The 21,240-nt window shown below is 41.6% G+C and overlaps 1 protein-coding gene and 3 non-coding genes across 5 annotated transcripts; all 4 read right to left on the bottom strand.

Moving 5' to 3' along the window:
• Window positions 1–1,201: 1,201 nt before the first annotated feature.
• trnap-agg (transfer RNA proline (anticodon AGG)) lies at window positions 1,202–1,273 on the bottom strand. Its single transcript has one exon. It is a non-coding gene; the product is annotated as a tRNA-Pro (tRNA).
• Window positions 1,274–2,329: 1,056 nt separating this feature from the next.
• trnap-agg (transfer RNA proline (anticodon AGG)) lies at window positions 2,330–2,401 on the bottom strand. Its single transcript has one exon. It is a non-coding gene; the product is annotated as a tRNA-Pro (tRNA).
• Window positions 2,402–2,822: 421 nt separating this feature from the next.
• Window positions 2,823–19,480, bottom strand: nt5c3a (5'-nucleotidase, cytosolic IIIA). 2 transcript variants are annotated; one of them, XM_073484887.1, is made up of 9 exons: window positions 19,357–19,480; window positions 18,804–19,075; window positions 7,874–7,972; window positions 7,397–7,466; window positions 7,172–7,304; window positions 6,860–6,949; window positions 6,414–6,576; window positions 6,095–6,295; window positions 2,823–5,399 (listed from the first exon to the last, which is right to left on the bottom strand). In XM_073484887.1, exons 2-9 carry the CDS (start codon window positions 18,939–18,941, stop codon window positions 5,298–5,300), a joined length of 996 nt encoding a protein of 331 aa, XP_073340988.1. In that variant the 5' UTR covers window positions 18,942–19,075; window positions 19,357–19,480; the 3' UTR covers window positions 2,823–5,297. The 2 variants fall into 2 exon arrangements, with proteins under 2 accessions (XP_073340988.1, XP_073340990.1); XM_073484889.1 differs by lacking the exons at window positions 18,804–19,075; window positions 19,357–19,480 and adding an exon at window positions 10,162–10,198.
• Window positions 5,739–5,810, bottom strand: trnap-agg (transfer RNA proline (anticodon AGG)). The gene has a single exon. It is a non-coding gene; the product is annotated as a tRNA-Pro (tRNA).
• Window positions 19,481–21,240: the final 1,760 nt, after the last annotated feature.

The following is a 21,240-nucleotide window of genomic DNA, read 5'->3' as shown; positions in this document are numbered from 1 at the left end:
GCAGATATTTTTTACTCAACATGTTATATAGGCATGTGTTCACTGAATCTAAATCTAAGATATTAATTCACACATAAAGGGAAACTTTTATTTAACTTATAAAATGATGATAACCAAATAACTTGATCATAGCCACAGCAGTGTATGACTATACTGCACTGTACTGTATCACATTGAACTGTATGGCAGAACATTTAAGCATTTGCTGTGATAAAATGTACATTACATTTAGCTAAATATATTTAGCTATATATTTAGAACTGAGTAAAAATTTCAAAATATATTTTTATTGTGATATGAGGCTGTATATTGTCTTATATTTTGGATGGCTGCATTACAGTAAAGCGATGTCATTTTCTGAACTTCTACTTATTCTCACAATTGCCTTTACACACTTCAGTCATTACATCCACATTACTGCTCATTATTTATCAAAAATCTCAATATTTCGTGAAGGTACCAATAGTCATCCCTACGATATAATCGCAATATCGATATTGAGACGTTTGATCAAAATCCTATTTGTCACGATATTTGTTGTTGTTGCCCAGTCCAAGCATTTATGAAGTGGTTTAGAGATTTTAAAATACTGAGATATTTATCATGATATAGTGCAAAAACATTGCAAATATTATTTTAAGGCAGTATTGCACAGCCCAAATAATATTGCATTATAGGTATTAAAATTCAGAAACTGTTTGATATTAAACTGTATGACAGAACATGTGAGCATTTGCTGAGGTATAATGAAATAATTTTTATATTTTTTCTTTATCCTCCTATATATTTTTTTATGTATTTCTAGGTTTTTATTGGATCATTGTCTGTTGATTGATCAGTTTGTCTGTTATGTTAAATACATTTTTATTGTTTGTTTGTTTGTTTTGTCCTGTACGGGACACAGAGTCCATTGTATAAACCAGATGGCTCCTGGATCTCTCCTGACACATATCTTTTAAATATCTGATTTTATCTAATCGTATGTTGGAGCAAATATAAATAAAGTGAATTAAAATAAAATAAAATGCACAATGTAGCATTAAAAAAAAGAAGCATGAAACCAATTTGGTGACGAGGAAGAAATCTTGACAAGTATTAACGTGCATGCAGGATTTATGTTCTGTTTGCAAACACAGATTTGTTGAACAATCTCCTCTTATTATGTATATAATTATTGTTTGTTTTGACAGTGAAAAGCTGAGGGCTCGTCCGGGATTTGAACCCGGGACCTCTCGCACCCTAAGCGAGAATCATACCCCTAGACCAACGAGCCACATACATCGTTTATGTGACCATGGTTCTCAGACTGCACTGTACAGTCCATGCCACGTTGACTGAGCTCCTCTGCTGCCCTCTGATCTTTACAGCACTGATCGATGATTTCTGGTGGCTGGGCGCCATCTACAGGCCATTCATTGTACTGCAGCAGACTCAGGCCAGAACAGCCCTGCAGCAGCAGACTCCTGCACATCATCAGCTGTTCTCAGCAGTGTTTCTTCTGGAGTGCTGTCCTTAAATTCACCTCAAGACTTTTTCACAAATACACACCTCAAAACATAGTGACTCAAAATCAATGTCTGCCTCTACTGTTTGAACGAGACAGACCTCTTTTTTTATTGGATTTTAGGACTTCTTCTATTTTCAATCAATATTTCAAATTTTATTGCATTAAAATGTTCCTAATTTTTTGTATAAACTGTATATTTAAAAAAGATTTTTTTTAAATGTGTGTAATTTTTTTTTTGCATGACAAGTATTATAAAATATGAGGCACACTAAAATCCAATATAAAGATGTATGTCTTATTCAATCAGTATTGGCAGACATTTTGGCATTGACTTTGAGTCAATGGGTGACATGACCTAGAGACTATTGAAAAAATGCAAATCTTTCATAAAAAATATTGATAAAAAATAGAAGAAGCACTAAAATAAAAAGGGGAGTGTGCCACTGACTCAAAATCAATGGTAAAATGTCTTCCTATACTGGTTGAAAATTGGTGATTCTTCTATTTTTGTTAATATTTTCTGAGACACCAACACCTGGTAAAACTGATGCTGCTGGACATTTTGATTGCGTGTTATTATATTAATAAAATAACATAGTTAGGTTTACAGTTATCTATTTGGGGGGAACAAATCATTTTTCTAATGATGTGTGTTATGATGTAATTGCAGTGTATTTGACTTCCACATTAGAAAGATGGCCTCCAAACACTCTCTCCGTCCAGATCAACTAAAGAGTAAAATATGCTGTGCTGACTGCTTGGCATCCAGAGGATACTTCTTCTTCCAGATCCAGATAAGGTCAAACCTTTGGTCAAAAATAAGGGCTCGTCCGGGATTTGAACCCGGGACCTCTCGCACCCTAAGCGAGAATCATACCCCTAGACCAACGAGCCATGTAGGAGAAGCTGGAAACGTCATTTTTTGAAGTTACAAACTGCCACGTTGACCAGTTTCCTATCTGCTCCTGTCTGATCCAGACCCCTGCAGAAGATCTTCTTGTCACTGGGCGCCATCTGCTGGACATTCACGGTACTGCAGCCAAATACACACACACCAGATATGGATGTGTCACTAAAACCTGATAATAAATCCAAGTACTTCTACATATTTATGCACATATCTTGCAAATCCAATTGATTTAAATGTATCAGTTGTCAAATAAAACCATAAATATCAAAGGGATCGATTTTGCACCTTGGTATAAACTGTGCAACAAAATCTCTGATGGCTGAGAAGTCTTTAAATGCTGCACACACTGCGTACTGCACCTTTAAATATCATCTAAGAGCTTTCAAGGCTGTTAGAGGCTCCATGTTAGTCCAGATTTCTGCCCAGTCCGTGATCCAGTCGAGGATCACAAAAAGGACGTTTTATTACATTTTTCAAATCACACCATCAAAGGAAAGAGAAAGCCGTCTGCTTAGAAAAATACAACACCGGTCTATACTTTTGGAGACATACATTTCCATACAACACCCACGTATACAGTATGACATTATTCCCCGTTTTATTGATATATATATATATTTTTTTTAATCTCCCAGTTTTGTTTTTGACATAAACTTAACAATAAGAAAAGGCAACATGCAGGTGATAGCAGCGCATTTAAAACAACAAAGAGAACAACACAACATGTCGCGACGAACGGAGACGGTGAGATATTAGCTTTGACCTCCCAAAACAAACAAGGATGAGTATTTTAGAGGTAGTGCTCATTTTTAACAAGAGAGTGAAAGGATGATGAACTTAAGTAGGTTTTTATGCTGGGTTTTACTGAGCCACAGGCAGCAGTGTGCTTCCTTCTGTTCACTGAAACGGTCGACTAAAATATAGATATATTATAACTCTGCAACACTTCACCTGTTACTTTGGTTCAAGGAGATTATACTATTGTAATTCCCTCTAATGATGATTAAAAAAATCATATTTAGTATTATATTATACCTCTTTAACCTTAAACACTGGCATGGAGAACACTTGATTGTTCAGTCAACAAGGCAGAGAAGCTCACAAATTCTTAAGGGCATTTGGAGGAAGATGCAGACCTGGTTTCAACATCCATCCTGAGAGATCTTTACACGAATGTGTCCTGAGCCACATGGAAGAAGAAGGAGAAGAAGGAGAAGGAGAAGCCACAACAACATGCAGAATGGATTACACAGTCTGACTTCCATGTGCTTCACTGTAATGTAATTTATATGTTTGGGCTCTTTACCTGCTGATGTTCTGCCAAGGAAACACCGATCTAACCATGGAACGAATAACTGTAATATCACCAGACTACATTAACAAATTGCAAGATTTTTGAGAGTTGTTGAGTGAGAACAACCTAACAAACTTTTAAAAAAAAACAGCAAATGCTAATTTTAAATCGATCATGCCTTCTTGCAAATTCGGCATTAAATGCAATATAAAAAGTTGTTTGATTTGTCGCGGCACTGCTGCACCAGCTGTTTAAACACACTCTTTCAACTGATTTAACCATTTACGCTAACGCTATGAAGGAAGACAACATGTTATTGAGGGTAAACATGTCAAATTTTACAAATACAGCAAACGGTTATCAATATAGTCTACGTATTTGACACCCGTGAAAAAAGTCCCCAGACTCCATTAAAAAATTGTTATATTTTGAGAGTTGCTGCATGAGGAGAAACTTTATAAACTTGTCAACAACAAATTCTTAACTATTTGGGCCTTCTTGTTGATTCGGCAAATGTTATACATGCAAAAAATGTGCTGCTTGTCCTTGTGATGTGTAATTTGCATATAAAGCAGAGAAGTGAGTGTTCACTTGAGACAATAGACATGGAAGTGTCCACTTGTAATTGGACCACTCAGGACGGATGTTGATACCAGGTCTGAATTCCCTCCTTGAGCTGCTTCTTCTTCTATAAGTTGATATGAAGTCAAATGAGCACAACAGGGTTAAAAAAAAAAAAAAAAAAGCAAATGTAAACATGGCTTTTCTGTGCAAGCATGTGTCCTACATCCACAAATCAAAACTACTGCCACGTGTTCACGTACAGGCCGATTCCCCCGTACACAGAATTTAAAGTGCGTTTCCTCTGAACACCTGAGTTTCATACTGACAATCTGAATCCTTTTAATCCTCCCCCCAACTAATTCTGTCGGTGGTCATTATATTGCTGCTGTGTCATAGCAACTAATTTTAATATTAACGAGGAATTACATTTTCAAAAGGTCCTTAATGTACTTCATTACTTCCATGACCTGCAAAAGCTCTAAAGCAGCTTGTTTTATGTCTGACACCAACGGCTCAGTTTCATATTCCGAACAAGAAAGTCACAAGTTTAGAGTAACTGATGCATGCTGGGATATCTCCAACAAAAACACTGTGTCCATCTCCATCTGTGGGCGCCTGTTTTATGGTATACAAATATTACCATATCAAAAATAATTCTATGAATAACAATGTTAACAATAAGATGCAAATTATAAAGATGGAGTGAGAGCTGGTGTTTTCTCTTTATCTCACTTTTGGTTATTCGTTTTATCATAAAACAACATCAGAAACTATTCAAAGGAACAAAACACACCAGAGACAGGCTGCTGCTGCCGTGTGGACTTTAAAAACAGTTCATTCAGGAGATGTAAAACGTCTTTTAAAAAAGGTTTTTACAGGGGGGGATCCAGAGCAGGTGGAGGGGTTAGATAGTGACCACTCCGGACCGGCGACAAAGGTTTAAGGTGGTGTTAGAAGTCTGACAGGCCCGATGCTGGAAGGGGCTGACGGGAGGAGAGGAGGAGTGAACCAAGGGGGTGGAGTTATAGAACCTTCTGGAGGATGGCGTTGGGCACTTCCAGAGTCTCGTCCTTCACCAGGACGATGTCATAAGAGTCCAGATATTTGTCAAGTCGCTCTTCCACCTGCAGAGAGACCAGAGGAAAACTGTCAGGAGCAGCTGAACAGCTCACGTCATCAATCTCCGAGAAAATAATACAAAAACGGAGCCTGCACACTCAACAATGCTCCCATGAGCATTTATTACCTCCACGTGTGACGTTAAAGCTCTGTCACACTTTATGTAACCTGAACGAGACATGCCACACATGGAGGTCTTATTACTATCTAGTATTGACTTCCATATTTGGAGGTTGGACTTCAAACTCTAACTTTCCTTCCAGAGAAACCAAAAAGTAAAATATGCTGTAATGATCACTTTATGTTTAGGAGATTCTATGAGGTACATGTTTTGGGAAAAATGTGGGTTCGTCCGGGATTTGAACCCGGGACCTCTCGCACCCTAAGCGAGAATCATACCCCTAGACCAACGAGCCACACTTCCTTTATGTTCACCGTCTGTTTCTGAACTCACAAATTGCCACGTTGGACAGCCTGTGTCCTCTAACTGTTCCCAGACGTCTGCAAATAACTTCTTGTGCCATCTGCAGGATGTTTATGGTACTGCAGCTAAATCATGTGCCAAAAACTCCTGAACACTTGGTTTCCCAAACACATTTCATGCTTGTTCTTTCTCTAAGATTGTGAACTCAATCACACTCAGTGTTCTGGGACATTCTCCATATCCTATAGGATCCATGCTCATGTGTCATGGCCGTACCTTGTCGTTGAGGAAGCCGATCTTGAGCATGTTCTCCACGTTGGGCACTCCGTCGGCCATGCTGAGGTCCCCCAGTGAGTCGCCCATCAGGATGATGTTGCAGTACTCCTTCAGCTGTTTGAAGTACTCCGTGTTCCGCAGGGCGCCGTCGTGTTTGTTGTACACGTGGATCAGCTCACCTTTGAAGCCCTTCAGGACGCCCTGTGAGATGAGGAGCAGATCCAACCAGCACGGTGAGTCACAATATCATCATGTGTTTCTGTGGTCATGAGACTGAGCTGTAACACAAGCAGAAGAACAGAAGGCGTGCAGGACTCACGTTGTCGTCGAAGTCCATGAAGTTGGAGACGACCTTGACGTTGGGGTGGTAGACTCCGGCTTGGCGGATGATTTCCTCCAGGACGTCACCCAGGCCAGCGGAGAAGATGAAGACAGGCACATTGTGCTGCTGCAGGCGGTCGAAGAACTGCTCAAAGCCTTCCCTGATACCAAGCAGACATGGAGAGAGACAAGATGGTGAGAAACACCACTTTATAATCCACCTTCGTAGTGTCCTTTGTGTTGTGTTGTTGTGTTTTTGATATTCCAAATGGTATTTTATTAAATAAAACTCAGAAATTGTTCCCACATTTTTTTCTTGTTCACTCAAAAAAAGAGATCCAAACTACAGATTTAACTGTCATTCCTTAATTATCATTTATACTTAGAAGGAGACTACAATTTGCTACCCTACTAGTGTCCAGGTGAGTGTGGAGGAACAGGTACCTGAGCGCAGCGTCAGACTCCCTCACCACCTCTGACAGTTTGTCTTTCTCTATCCGCTGCTCCACCAGAAGTGTGTGAGACTTGAAATACCTGCAAACACACAAACACATTTTTAGATACATCAGGCTTATCTCATTCTGCCCAGCAACAAAAAGTGTGTGTATTCTGCTGGCTGTGAGCAGAAACATTAACATGGCTGTGTGTGTGTGTGTGTGTGTGTGTGTGTGTGTGTGTGTGTGTGTGTGTGTGTGTGTGTGTGTGTGTGTGTGTGTGTGTGTGTGTGTGTGTGTGTGTTACGCTCAGGTGTCTTACCACTCCACCATGAACGGATATTTCTCCTCCATGGTGAGCTGAGGGTCGATCTCGATGGGATAATATTTATTCTTCAGCTGCAGCAGCTTCTGCCTGCACTCCTCTGTTACCAGTTTGCAGTTTTCAACAATATCTGAACAAAGAAGAAGGACGACACCGTTATAACTAAATAGGGTTATAACCGACTATAAGAAATGTCTTGTGTTGTTTTCTCGGTCTACTCACAGTGACACGACGGACAGCGTTTGCCGTTGACTGCAAACTTGCTTAACGTCATGTCGAAGTCTGTGATGACCTGCAACAGAGCCAAGAACACTTTGTTTCCCAGAACCAGAGAAAAACATCAATCAGACACATTTGATTATTAAACAGACGCTGGAGGACACAAAGGACCTGACAGGGAACCTTAAAGAGGTGAGAAAATGATGTCTTTGTCTCTAGAAAGTTAGCCGACTTCTCCAGGTCGAGGGCTTCAAATATTAACTGAAGGGCAGAGTGTCTGCAGGTATCAGACACTTGAATGGTTCTTACAAAGTGTTTAATTTTTCGACGTGGTACGGAGCAGCTGGGCCAAGTGTGAGTGCGCCCTAAATGTCCATTCAAAGCGTCCTGTTTAAAGGCTTGTGAGCGTCAGTACCACCAGATGGCGCTGTTTCATCAAAACACTGACTGATAGGGTGGCATCAGGACTTCAAGTTCTACCTGTAGTTTGGAGGCTCCTCCTTTGATGAGGCCACAGATGATCTGCTCCACCCTCTCAGGGTCCCTCATGTGGACCGTCGTCTTCTCAAACTGAGGCATCTGCAGGGAGAGAGACACAGAGAGAGAGAGAGAGAGAGAGAGGTTATTATAGACTCATCTTTCACCTTTCCTCTAACGTAGACTTGGCCGACAGCACTGAAGACACTGGATCAGCATGACCGTTTCACAGAAGCGTAAGAAAGACTTCAGCTCTGACTACAACACTCGGGCCCTCAGGTCATCTTCGGTTCGAGCTCTGGTATGAAGAGAAGGACGAAATCTGAAGTATGTTCAGTATGTAGGTGAAGGTGTGTGTTGAGTGTTATGAAGACTACACGTCGGACTACAATTAATGACTTCTTTCTTCGACACTGGCTCCAGTGTGTTTGAACACGCTGTGCCAGACACACACTCTCTCCTGGAGGGGGTTTAAGGGTCATGAAACAGCTGATGTTTGGAATCTGTGGGTGTTGTATAACGAGCTGAGTGACCACATAAACAGCCACAGTAAAACCCTGCAGAGAAGAGGTGAACTTCGTCTTCATCAGCATTAGTTTTTGTGGATAAAACTGGTCTCAAAGCTTCAGATCAATCATCAATTTCTGTTTGTTTTACAGGAATAAATAAAAGTTTAAAGACAGTTTGCATCCATCATTAGAGATGATCTAATGATGGATGAGATGATGATATCAAGGAGCTACTGTGTGTTAAATTGTTTGAGAACAAACTGTTGGTATCAGGAGATAAATGCACTCTGTTTGTATTCTTGCAGATCTACACTAAACGAGGCATTTTCTGAGTTTGGTGGAACCAGTTAGCAAAATCTACTGTAGACGAGTGAAAGGAAGTTTTGTTATTAACAAGCTGTTATTTGTTCTTTTCTCTGAAGCGTTTCACTCAAGCATGAGAGTCGCTGTCGGATCAGCTGACTGTCAACAGACAGCAGCGAGCGACGTCGTGACAGTCGACTACTTGCAACAACCAACCGGCCTGACAGCGTCCGTCTGACAGCCGCCTGCAGGCTCAGTCTGACTGACAGGAGCTCTGGAAGGAATGAGAGTGTGTTCGTGTTTTGAGCCTGTTAAGTAACAATGTGACTTGAGTTGCAAAATGCCTCAGGGAATGAGCATATAAAGCTGTTTGTGACATGGTTATGTAGGCTGCATATTCTCTCGATCAATCAATTAGTCGTTTGGTCTATAAAATACCAGAAAATGGTGAATAATGCAGATCAGTGATGCTCAAAGCCCGAGACGACGTCCTCAAGATATTCAGCTTACTGCCAAAGACGAGCAAAGAAACCAGTTACAACTCACTGATTAATTGCTGCAGCTCTAATTATGCACCAATGTAATGATGACGATGTTTCATACAGTAGATGTAAGCTGTGCTGATGAAAAGCAATCACCTGAACCCTCAACACACAGATACACACTCACATCACCCACAACACCTACAAAACACACACCCCCCCCGCCCAGTTTAAGGTCCACCGGTCTGATTTAATCAGCTTCAGGTTTCACAGCACCTCATACATCCGTCTCATCCATCAGAAACATGACAACTGCCCCCAGAACACAAACCAAAATAAAACTGTGGTTTCTAAGTTTCAGTCTGGTCTCTAATAAGCCTCTCAGTTACACACAAACACACTCAACTAAGCCTTTAGTTGACTTTGTGGAGTCAAAAATGGAAGAAAAATGGTCTGACAGGTTTTGAATGTGTTGCCAAAGGGTCGACCTGCTCTGCCTGTACATGTTCACAACGCCTGGAGTTTAGGAAAAAAATATGAGAAGGCGTGGAGTTTGTCGAGGGAGTGTTCCCCTGAAGGCAGTTACATGCAGACCTGCTCTACCTTGAGCAAACATGACACGCTGCGATACTGTCGACAATTACACAAGAACAATAAATGTGATGCTGCATCACGTCGCAGTGCCTTTTTTCTGTTTTGCACAATTTAACAGTCGGCAAGCAGCAAACACTGAGGTTCAAAGGTCAGAGCATCCTGAGCGCAGAAAGAGACGAGCAGGAGGATTTATTGTCACCTTAAAGAGCAAGAATTTGTAACATTAACTGTTAAATTAACAGTCACTAGCAGCCCCCAACAATGGCTCCAGCCATAACCAGTTATACAAAGACACACACACACACACACACACACACACACACACACACACACCCCGCCCACACACACACACACACACACACACACCCCGCCCACACACACACACACACACACACAAGCTTACCTCGGGTCTGTTGTCTCAGCTAAAACAAGAGTGAGGAAAAGATTGTGTGGACGCAGAGGGCTTATATATCTACAGCAACAGCCAGGGAGGGAGGGGGCGTCACCCAAAATAGATTAGACAACGTAACCCCTCCCTCTGTCACACACACACACACACACACACACACACACACACACACACGGTTCAGTATAAATAAAGGAAAAATGACATTTGTAATGTACCCTTGTTCCTGTCATGTGACCTTTGACCTCTGGAAAAAGGAACCTTTAAAATCAATCAGGGAGGGGAGGGTGGACTCACTACTACTGCTGCTGAGCACACACATTTTAAAACACACAACACGAGCCCCCCCCCCCCCCCCCCCCCCCCCGGCAAACACACACATACATGCAGTAAATAGCTGGACGGCACATGAAAGGTCACGAGGGTTCAAGGTTCAGTGTGAGCGTCAGGCTGTTTGGTCTTACAATGGTCAGTCGCACATGACACGCAGCCGCTAATGGACATGCCTCACATTCATGCAAACACACACACACACACACACACACACACACACACACACACACACACACACACACACGCCCACAATGGTAATCTATAGTGTTTCACGTGTTTCTTTTTGCTGCTGCTTCAATATAATCTAAAGCAGATGTACACACATGAAGAAACAGGCGAGGTAACTGCAGCATCATAACCTTTCTAGTTGAGTCTGAACATGTCAGTCATCTTGTTTTAATTACATGTGTACACACAAAACACACACACACACACACACACACAGATCAGCATTCAGGTCGAGCAGGTTCTTGTGTTTAAGCCTCTGATCGGCCCAGAGGGAGAAAGATGCTCCAACATAACACTTCTCACATCGATTCCTCTACCGGCGTATCAGTGGAACCCATACGAGGTCAAAGCAACAGAAGTATCAGTGTAATCCATTACTGATATTGGTAATGAGATTTAGAAACATGTGCAAGGTTGCTAAACAGTTTGGGACGTCAACCTACAGCTTGACTTTTAACAGCCGTTATAAAAACAACAGTAGGCCGATACAGTCATTTGTTCTGCCAGTCAGTTATTTAAAGGACAAAAAAGACATTTGTGCACTGACGCTTCGTCCAGGGCTCAATTTTTGCTGAACAAGGCTGAGCTCCCTGCTGTCCTCAACTGTTTGTGTTGATGTAAGACGGTGGACACTGGAACACGAGAAAGCCCCATCATCTCCTCTGTCGACCTCCACCGCCTCACATACCACAACTCCTGAAAACTAGGTCGACGCTCTCTGATTACACCTCGCCATAATAACAGCACGTATCGCTGCAGGCTCAGAGACACAGCTCCACCAATCGTGTGCCCGTATTTATGAGGACAGGGAGCAGGGAGTGCTTTGTTTGGTTGTGGGGCATTCTTTGGCCTCGATCCCATTTCCGAGTTTTACCCCTACGCCACATTTTCAAGCGTCCTCTTGCCCCTCAGAACAGAAGTACAAGGGGCTGTGGTTGAAATCTGGAGATAGACGGACACTCGCAATTTATTCTAACTTCGAGCTATCTAATAACAAACACTGCTTCATTACCTGGTCGCTAACTGTGCTTTAAAGGCTAACATTAGCAACCTGTGCAACACTGCTGGACTTAAGTCAAATTTTGGGCATATGCCATCCAAAGGGGGGAAGGCACCCTTGAAGTACATAAAATTCTGGTAATGTCGTGCATAAATCATCAATAAATGTAACGTTAGCTAGCTAGCTACTTAGCAAAGGGTCATTGTAACTGATAAAAATGATAATACTGCACTGTGAAAATCTCATACTGCTGCAACCCGAGGTCCGTTACAGTCCTGGGCCATCCTCTTCTCTTGGCTTTGGCCGCATTTGCACATCGTGTTAAAATGCAGATGGATTCAGCACAATTTAACAAGACAATTTAACAACCTTAACATGCAAACGTGGGTTTGGTCAGCAATATCAGGATTTGATGTGATGTTAAAACTGTGACATTTGCAACTAGAAAATCCAGAACCTCCGGACAAAAGAGGACTGAGGCTATAAAAACTTCCTATCAGCATCTTTTGCAAAGTCTCTTATCCCAATAAAACCATAAAGCGATATCTTATCCTGAGTTCAAACGAGCCGCAGACTGCTGAGAAGCTTCACCTTTAACCTCAGCACGTGAGTGGGGAAATACTTTCCAGCAATGTCGTCTGTCACATGAATACAAAAGGCACAATCAAGTTTACTACTTTGCGTAACGACAACACCGGTCACGTGTCACATTAGCATTTTGGCGGTTTATTTATTGCCCCTGATGATAATAGCATCAATAGTGATGTGTTTCAATCATCACGCAGAGAAAAGATGAATATAAGGGAGTAAGGACTGAGAATTTAGGTTTGTTTGGTAGAAGTGAAGGATCAGTTCAGAGTGTGACAGCAGAGAGAAACACATTTCCGAACGCTTCACTTAAACTCTTATTTGAATACTACTTTGCATGTTGCTGCAAAGCCCCTGACTCATGAAAGGACGATTATCAGTAGACTTCTCTAACAGCTGTCAAACTGCCTGTTCAGCCTTCTCCCAACATTCCCCTGAAATCCCACCTGATCCACACGAGTCTGACCGAGGATTACACAAAAGGTCGAGCTGCTGTGAACCAGCCTTGGCCTGCCGGGGGCAGAAGTCATGGACAAAATGCAGACTCTCGCTGAGTGTTTCCCCCACAGTTCACTGATAACTGATCCCTGTGTTAATGAGGTGCACCTCTGACAAACAACTGTACTCACACTGACGGTCCTGCAACTTCCAGTACCACTTCTTGTAAGATCTCGCCAGTTAGTTTCACCACCTAACGATGCTAACACTAGCTAATGCTTGCTAGCTAACATTGGGGCAGTACAGTTTGCTGTAGAATTAAACAACCGTTATGTTTTTTTCCACAAACTGGCAACTACCAAGACTGTTAATGCTGACAAAACACAGATACCATGTGATACCAAAAGTGTCATATTATCCTAAATGTGAATATTTTCTGTTTTTTTCCTCCTCTATGACAGAAAACTGAATATCTTTGGGTTGGGTTTTTTGCGTTCATCAGTTTCCTGTGGCCCCACACACACACACACACACACACACACACACACACACACACACACACACACACACACACACTTCGAACTGCTTTGGTTGTCATGGTGACAGCCATCTGTTTCTACTGATAAAGCAGCATGACCACCGGGGTTCGGATACTTTACCTTCGAAATTCACGTTCATTGCTTTGCTATGATAACCTCGAATTTCTGAGTATTTAAAAAAAAAAACTCATGTCACTGTTGGACTCACTGCTTCAGTAATTCAAGGAGAACGCCTCCGTTGGGAAACCACGATGTGAACCCAGAGCGTGTTCAGGCATCCTTCTGGTCATATCATAGAAACGACTGTGTGTTGTAGATACAGTAGAAATAAGAGAGTGCACATCCTCTTCTACTACCAGCCTCATTGTTATCTGTACAGGACACTCAGCTGTTTGCATTTGTGTTATCGACAAATAGACGATCATCTGCAAAACAATCTGCCTGTATGACCTCTCAGAAACAAGCGTTTTTCATTCTGCTCCTGATATATGTAATATGTTGCTTTGCTCTTATTGTCTCTGTCCTTTTTCACAAATATAGACACCAGACTACTGATATCTGGAAAGCAGAAACATACTTAATCCATCTAGTTTTCCTTCAAGTGCAGCTCTGTTCTGCCCTCCAGAGGTCAACCAGGTGAAATACACTCCAGGAAGTTTTTTCCTTCACCAAACCGAGCAAGAGACGTTTGTCTCAACCGCACCTTTTGGCTTGACATCGAAGGTAAAGCCCAGGTGTATTGACAACATTGATAACATGAACAAACAGCTAGTTTCAGAGTCCAGGGACAGGGACAGGGACAGGGACAGGGACAGGGCGTTTGACCTTCACACCCATGTAAGAAAATACACCACCATCTTTTATGTGAATCTAATTTTTCCTGCAGCATGGCGGTGCCCACATCGCCTGAACTACAGCCAATGTTTTGACTGCCTGAGGTTCCAACTGTCATCTGCTAACTGCATCAACGACAAGGTGAGACGTATCAGGATCTGTGTGATTGAGCTCAGCAGGTGGTTGGCTGGGCGGAGAGGGTTTATTCTCATGTGAACTTTTTTAAGAGCGTCATTCAGGCCTTTGGACGTGTGATAATTGTGATGGACTTCAGATATTTCTAATTATTTCAACACCAAATTACAAAGCAATTCATCAGTCTGTGGCAGGAAGGAACAGGAGTGTTCAGAGACAGATGTTAGAGCACGATCGAGTGTAGAGCTACAACGATAGAGGAAGGAAAATGAATCGGCAAATATTTTTATAAAAGATTAATTGTTCAGTCATTTTTCAAGCAAAAATGTAAAAATGTTATGTTTCTAGCTTCTTAAATGTGAGGATTTGCTGCTTTTCTTTTTCATATATGACAGTAAATGAAGAGTTTTTGGGTTTTGGACTGTTGGTTGGACTAAAGAAGCAATTTGAAGACGTCACTTTGGGCTCTGGGAAACTGGAAAATAATTTCATTTTTTAATTTCAGAAATGCGCTGGGATGCAAGACCAAAAGATTAATCGAGAAAATAATTGGCAGAATCATCCATAATGAGACTAATCGTTACTTGCAGGTCTAATCGAGGGTATGAACAAATCAGTGGATGTCTTCTCGATGGTTTAGACCAAAAATCTGCCAGCTTGTGTCCGTGTGGTGCCGCTGTGACTAATCTGACCTTGACACAGAAAGGATACAGTCTATGACTAACATACATGTCCGACGTGACGCACATCGCACATGTTTATCCACAGTCTGTCTAATCATAGTACCCGAACGTACCCGCTGGAGACCGATCTTTCACTAACACAGACTACTTTGACAACACAATCAGATCTGTTCACACAGCATTAGATACAAAACAAGTCATTCTTCTGCTCCTTTAGGGACATAGAATAGCTTTTCAGCACGTTAGGTGACAAACTATACATGTTGACCTCCAAGAGATGGTTCATTGTATTCAGGCCTTATGAATTTGATCTGCACACCTATAAAACAGTGGAGCATGCAGAGGAGAGAAAATATAGCTTATATTTGTACAAGCATCAGCAAGACAGTCTTAATGAATCATACGTTGCTCCTGATGTGTGCTCAAGGTGATAAAATGTCGGTAATAGTGTCAAAGTGTCAAATGCATGTAACAAAAAGATGATTTTGGACTTATGTGTGCAAGCAAACAAACACAAACAACCAGCAGGAATCATGACAAAGTCAAGCTGTCTGTCTGCGGTTCACAAAACCACCGCGGTGGTTTTGTGAACTGAATCAAAGACTGTGTTTTGTTTTTAAACGGTGCTCAAGTATTTCTGAGATGAGTCAGATGGAATTTAAGTGAGAGTGACAAAACTCACTCAGCAGAGGAACGTCCACGTACAAGTTCAACACGGGACAGAACATGAAAGCCTAACGGAGCCGCTGTAGCGTCGTTCTGGACTCCCGGGGGTTTAAAGCGGATGTTTGTGCCTCTGTAGAGTCGGATATCATCAAAAGCAGATGGCCACAAGTTTCCATGCTGAAGGTCGTGAGAGGAAACGAGCTAACTGTTTTCTATCCTGAAGCCGCAGCGGCGACTACATCCCAACAACTCATCATGTAGTTTCATCCTCTCACCAAAGGATTGGATGTGACAAACAAACAGAGGGAGACCGACTGCCAGTTCGGATGCTGCTTCATTTTACTCCATGTCTTTTCAGTGACTTTGACTATCTGTGATGTTCTGCACTGCTGTTGTCTCTAACAGCACTGCTCCACTTGACAGGTTAACACAAGTTATTGGCTGCATTAACTCACAAAAAGACATGAAATCAGCCTCTCTTTGACTTTTTTTAGCTCCGTTTATGAAACCAAATCAGATCAGCGAGGACGGAACAAGAAACAGACTTCTTCTGTTAACTCGGTTGCAAATATATGGAAGTCAGCTGACGGTCTGACCGAGTTGAGCACATCAACAGTATTAGAAATCAAACTGCCAGATGCATTACAAGGTGCACAGTTTCACATCTAATCTCCTCTCATCGGGTCACTTGGATGTATTTCACAACTTTTATTTCACAAACTGGCAGTTAAAAAGTTTCAGTTGCTAAATCAACAATGATGCAAACAACCAGATGTAAAGCAGCCAAAGTGTCAGAAGTCACCAAAAGACAAGTCGTCCTTCGTCCAGTGTGGAGTAACTCAATTAACACTAGTTTATTACTGAACCCGCCCGTGTCCTGCCGTGCTACCAACCACCACGAGTACATTCTCACCTGTGGGAAACGCTGCACTATCAGTTTGTGTTCGCTGATACACAAACCAGACAAGCTGCTGTGCGACCCAGCTTCACCCTTCAGACTGTTGCAACACATCAGCGATAAAACCACACTTACAATGACATAATGAGAGGAGGTTTCCTCCCAGGGAAATTACAAACTATAGATCAATAAATGTTCCTCTGCAGCCAGAATATCTGACTTTTACTTTTACATCTGAGCATCTGTTTTTTTTACTGTAAAGAATGAACTGTGAATGATCAGCTGACTCTGAGGGGATTCCTGTCAGGTAAACGAGGTTTTGTGTAGGTGGACAATGCGTACAAATATGCAGCTGCATAGGTGGAGCCACATAACTCAGACATGAATCATATAGATTCAAGTGGAGATACAGTTTACAGCAACGCCTTGCAACGTCTGCAACAGGCTAAAAGTCTTAAAGTGTAACATCAATGCAGCGCATGTTAGCAACTATTGATGCAATGACTGATCCATTCATTCATTGAACATTTTCTTGTTTCTTTACTGAGAAACAATAATCAACATTTTTCACCGTTTCATAGTCAAAGCGATCAACAACCTAATCATGAGATTAATCAGCAATGAAAATAATCATTACTCGCGGCCCTAACTAAGCTCGTACAGAATATTCTTCAGCTTCCTCTTTGTCGAACTACACGTATTGTTAGTCAGACGTTAGGTGTTGTTGATGTAAAAAAGAAGGTCTTTATAAATTTTTTATAAACAAGCATTATTACTACATAAGTACACAAAATTCTTGAGAAAAGCCAACACGTTCAAAGACTTTTCTCACAGCTGGGCTTCATATACAAATATTGAGAATGAAGGCTCAGTGAGCACGATGTTTTGGAAACAGGATAAGGTAATAATTCACTTTTTCCAACTTACTTCTGCCGATACAGAAAATATGTTGACATGTAAATTGTCTGTGTGCCGGTAGAAATGTTCGAAAACAGAAACCTACAAAGTTTTTGTTGTACACAGCTGATACGGGTCATACAGTCAACGACAAGGACACAGTTCTGTACTTGAAATAGGGGTGAAAATGGCCTTAAAATAACATTGTGATATTTTTTGGTTTAAATCGCGATACACAATATATATCTTGATATTCTGAAAGTATATAGAACGCGTACAACCGTCTCAGAAAAAGTACATCACTTAACTAATGCAGCCTTTGAAATATATTACGATAACCAAAACCTAACACGATATTTGGTCTGATTTCACAATAACAATATAATACAGATATATTGCCCAGCCCTAACCTGACTCGCACACACACAACCTGTTGTTATTTCAGCAGTTTGTGTTGAATGTTGCACAGAGACCTGATTCCTGTCGGACAGGTTAGAAAGCTGGACTGCATGTGAAACTGTAGCTTGCATAACCTGCATGCTGGCTGTCCAACAACAGACCACAGCAGCAGCAGCAGCAGCAGCACAAAGCTGTTTCCATGGCAGTGAACGCATCACGCACACAGAGGGTCAGCTGTCAGAGCTTCCTGCTCTCAAACACAGAAGCTGCAGCTCTTTCTGTCGGACAGGAGCGAAGCTGTGACCTCTAAAAACAGCTGCTGTTTTAGGGAACACTCGCGCCTGCGCAGAGCATCGCGCTGCTCCACTACTGTCAATACACAGAGGACACGGCGCCACGTTTCCGGACGTGATTTTCAGAATAAGGGCGCACATGTGTTGCATTTGTTTGAAACACAACAGTAATTACAATGTATTTAATGGCTCGTGTGCAAAGCTAGTGTTATAGCTATCATGGTTTTCCTCTAACACGTAGAAACTTTTTAATAAATGAAAGCCAGGCATGCAAACTTAGGGGCTCGATCTGTATGGCTTTTTCAGGGCTGATACCGATACCGATTATTAGAGATCAAGGAGAGTGAAAACCAATATTTGGGGCTGATATCCATCTGCAGCAAAATAATCAGAGTAATAATCAAAAAAATGCTGAATATCGGCCCGATAATCGTCCAGGGCCGATAATCAGTCTACCCCTAATGCAAACCCTAAATTAAACCACAGTTTTCACGCTGAATGTAGCCACAGTTTGCTGAATGTCCCTGAATATATGCCTACTCATTCCTAATACGACTGTAGTTAGATGCTCTAAAAAAAACATGTCAAGAAAATGTGTTAATATGTCAATGGACCCGCGCTCTTATTTCGAAGGCACACCTCCCCCACTTCCTGTGTCTCATCTGCCTCTGGGTACCTTGACGCAGCGGAGCGTCCGCGCTCACTCACCATCTCTATGATCCGGGTTTTCTTCCCCGCTCGCTTCTTCTTGGCGACGATGTACTGGGCCAGAACCACGCCGCCGAACAGGGCGCAGACGCTGGCGCTGGCCGCTGCTCCGACCTTCACCACGGCCGTCCTGTCCATGACGGGTCCCGCTGCTCCCTCCACAGGTCCAACCACCGTCCCGGAGAGTCCCGTCCGGTCCTGCCTCCTGTCAGCGCGCGCCCTCCCTACTGGTGCAGCCGAAGATCCTCTACGCCGCGCGAGGAACACTCACTCTGTGGACGTTTTTTGTTTTTGGCGGCAGGATGAACAGCAGGGCGGAAAATAAACACACATTATTGTGAACACGTTGTACTTTCACTACGAAACGAACCAGAACACAACCAGGTACACGACTTTAGCTCCTTTCAAGAAACAAAAGCGCCACACTCCAAAAAAACCAGATTTGTACGTCACTTAGCGATAACACGTGAGCTAGCAAACCTTGATGTTACACTAAGTCATGCTAACATTAAAAGTCTGGACCTTTCTAAACGTATGTGCGAACTAAACCCACCTTGTCAGCCCTTCGTGAGCTCTTTTTGTCCATTAGAAGTTTTTTAAAAAAGAAAACGAGCTCTCCTCTTCACCTCTTCAGAATCTCCCCTGCCCCGTTTACTTCCCGTTGCACTTTAAATGTCAAAATAAAACACTTCCGTTTGTACCGGAAATACCAAAACAAAAGTCGGCGAAAGTCCATAGTAATGTTAAAAGTACCAGTTCTGCAGTGTGACTAAGTATATTTACTCGAGTACTGTCCTTAAGTAGAGTTTTAAGGTACTTAACATGAGTATTTCCATTTCCTGCTACTTTGTACTTCCACTCCACTACATATTGGTGTTACATTTTTTTTTTTTATGTTGCATCAGAGCCAGAGTAGTGCATTTATAAATTGGTTTATTGAATTGGCAATCGGATAAAAAAACAACAACTAATAATCTGATTCATATGATCAGAAAAATCCTAAAAATCAGATGTAAAAAATGTCCAGGTTGATTATCAGTTGACCCCTAGTATGCAGTGTATAAATACACGTACGTTGATGTAAAATTTACTTTTACTTTTTTAAAATTTAATGTTGGAAAATCAGTGCACAGACTTTGTTTTTAATGTATACCTTAGAATTAAAAATACAGTTAAAATGCCATTACTTTCATTGTTTTCCACTTAGGAAATAAAGTTTTCAGTTAAATAACAACACTTGCACAAAATTCTATACATTTCCAAATGATCTTTTCTTGCATACTCTTAAAACCTTCATGTAGCTCTCCTAAGGTACATGAAGTCAGTGTTGTTATGTAGTTACTATCTATTTTTTCCTATTAAGCTAGAACTTGAATGCAACACTGTTAAATAGGCGACACGTTCTGGATTTATGGCTTTCCCACAGACACAAAATGAGATAAATGTGCAGAGAAGTGTTGTGTGAGACAGATAACACCCTCTGTCGCAGATCCAAAACTGTGCCAGTTTTGTGCCTGTGAGTGAGCATCATTTTAGTAGACAATCTTTGTCATCCGTCATCACTGGTTGGTCCTGTTTCACTGATGGGAAATCCTGAAAATTAGCCCAGTTTTGCAAACTTTAATTTAAGTTGTGATCATTACGAGAGGTGATGGATGAAAACAGGAGAGAGAAGGTTAAAACTGAGGGCGTGTTTCCAAGAAGATCTAACCACATCAAACCAGCCTGGTGATACATCAGACATGACTCATACTTTTGCAGCACCTGTCACTGAAATCTACTGAAGCCATTTTTATCTCCATCACACAGATATGGATTTGACAGCACATGCTGTTATCCACACTGTGTCTGATAGCAAAAGCAGTTGCAGCAATCTGACAGTAACTGTGATGTTTTGGTGTCAATCTCTTGTAATTAAATCTGCATCAACATTCAGAAAAGTATTGATTTCAGGTTTTATTTGTAAAAAGAAAAGTAGCGTTTGTAGCTTGCCCGTCCTTAAAGGCACCTTAAAAATACACAGCAATAAAAAAAAAACATACACTGCAGCACAAAACACAAGACTAAGGCAATTAAATTACCAAAGAGCTCAATGTCTGACAGAAGGCACCCTACAGTTTCTGATAGAGGCATCCCAAGTTACCGAGCCCAAAAACCCTGAGAGGTACCACCACGCTACTGAGGAGTGTGGTTATGTAGGCATTTATTGTTGAGTTTGATTTAATTGTGCAGGGAGAAATATTGTAGAGAGAACAATTTATAGACTGAAAAGGACAGGAAACTGATCAGGATTCAACACAGATACAAGACATTTTGGATTTGGAGAGGAGTGTGGTGCACCAGTTTTCTCAACTGCAAACACTCCTGTATTCAATACACTTATTCACATGAGCTCTTTATTTGACTGTACAGACAGCTCTTGCTCATTTAATAATCT

Source organism: Pagrus major, chromosome 17 (genome assembly GCF_040436345.1).
Source record: "Pagrus major chromosome 17, Pma_NU_1.0".
In the NCBI taxonomy this organism is placed as follows: Eukaryota; Metazoa; Chordata; class Actinopteri; order Spariformes; family Sparidae; genus Pagrus; species Pagrus major.
This window is presented reverse-complemented; position numbering and strand designations above follow the sequence as displayed.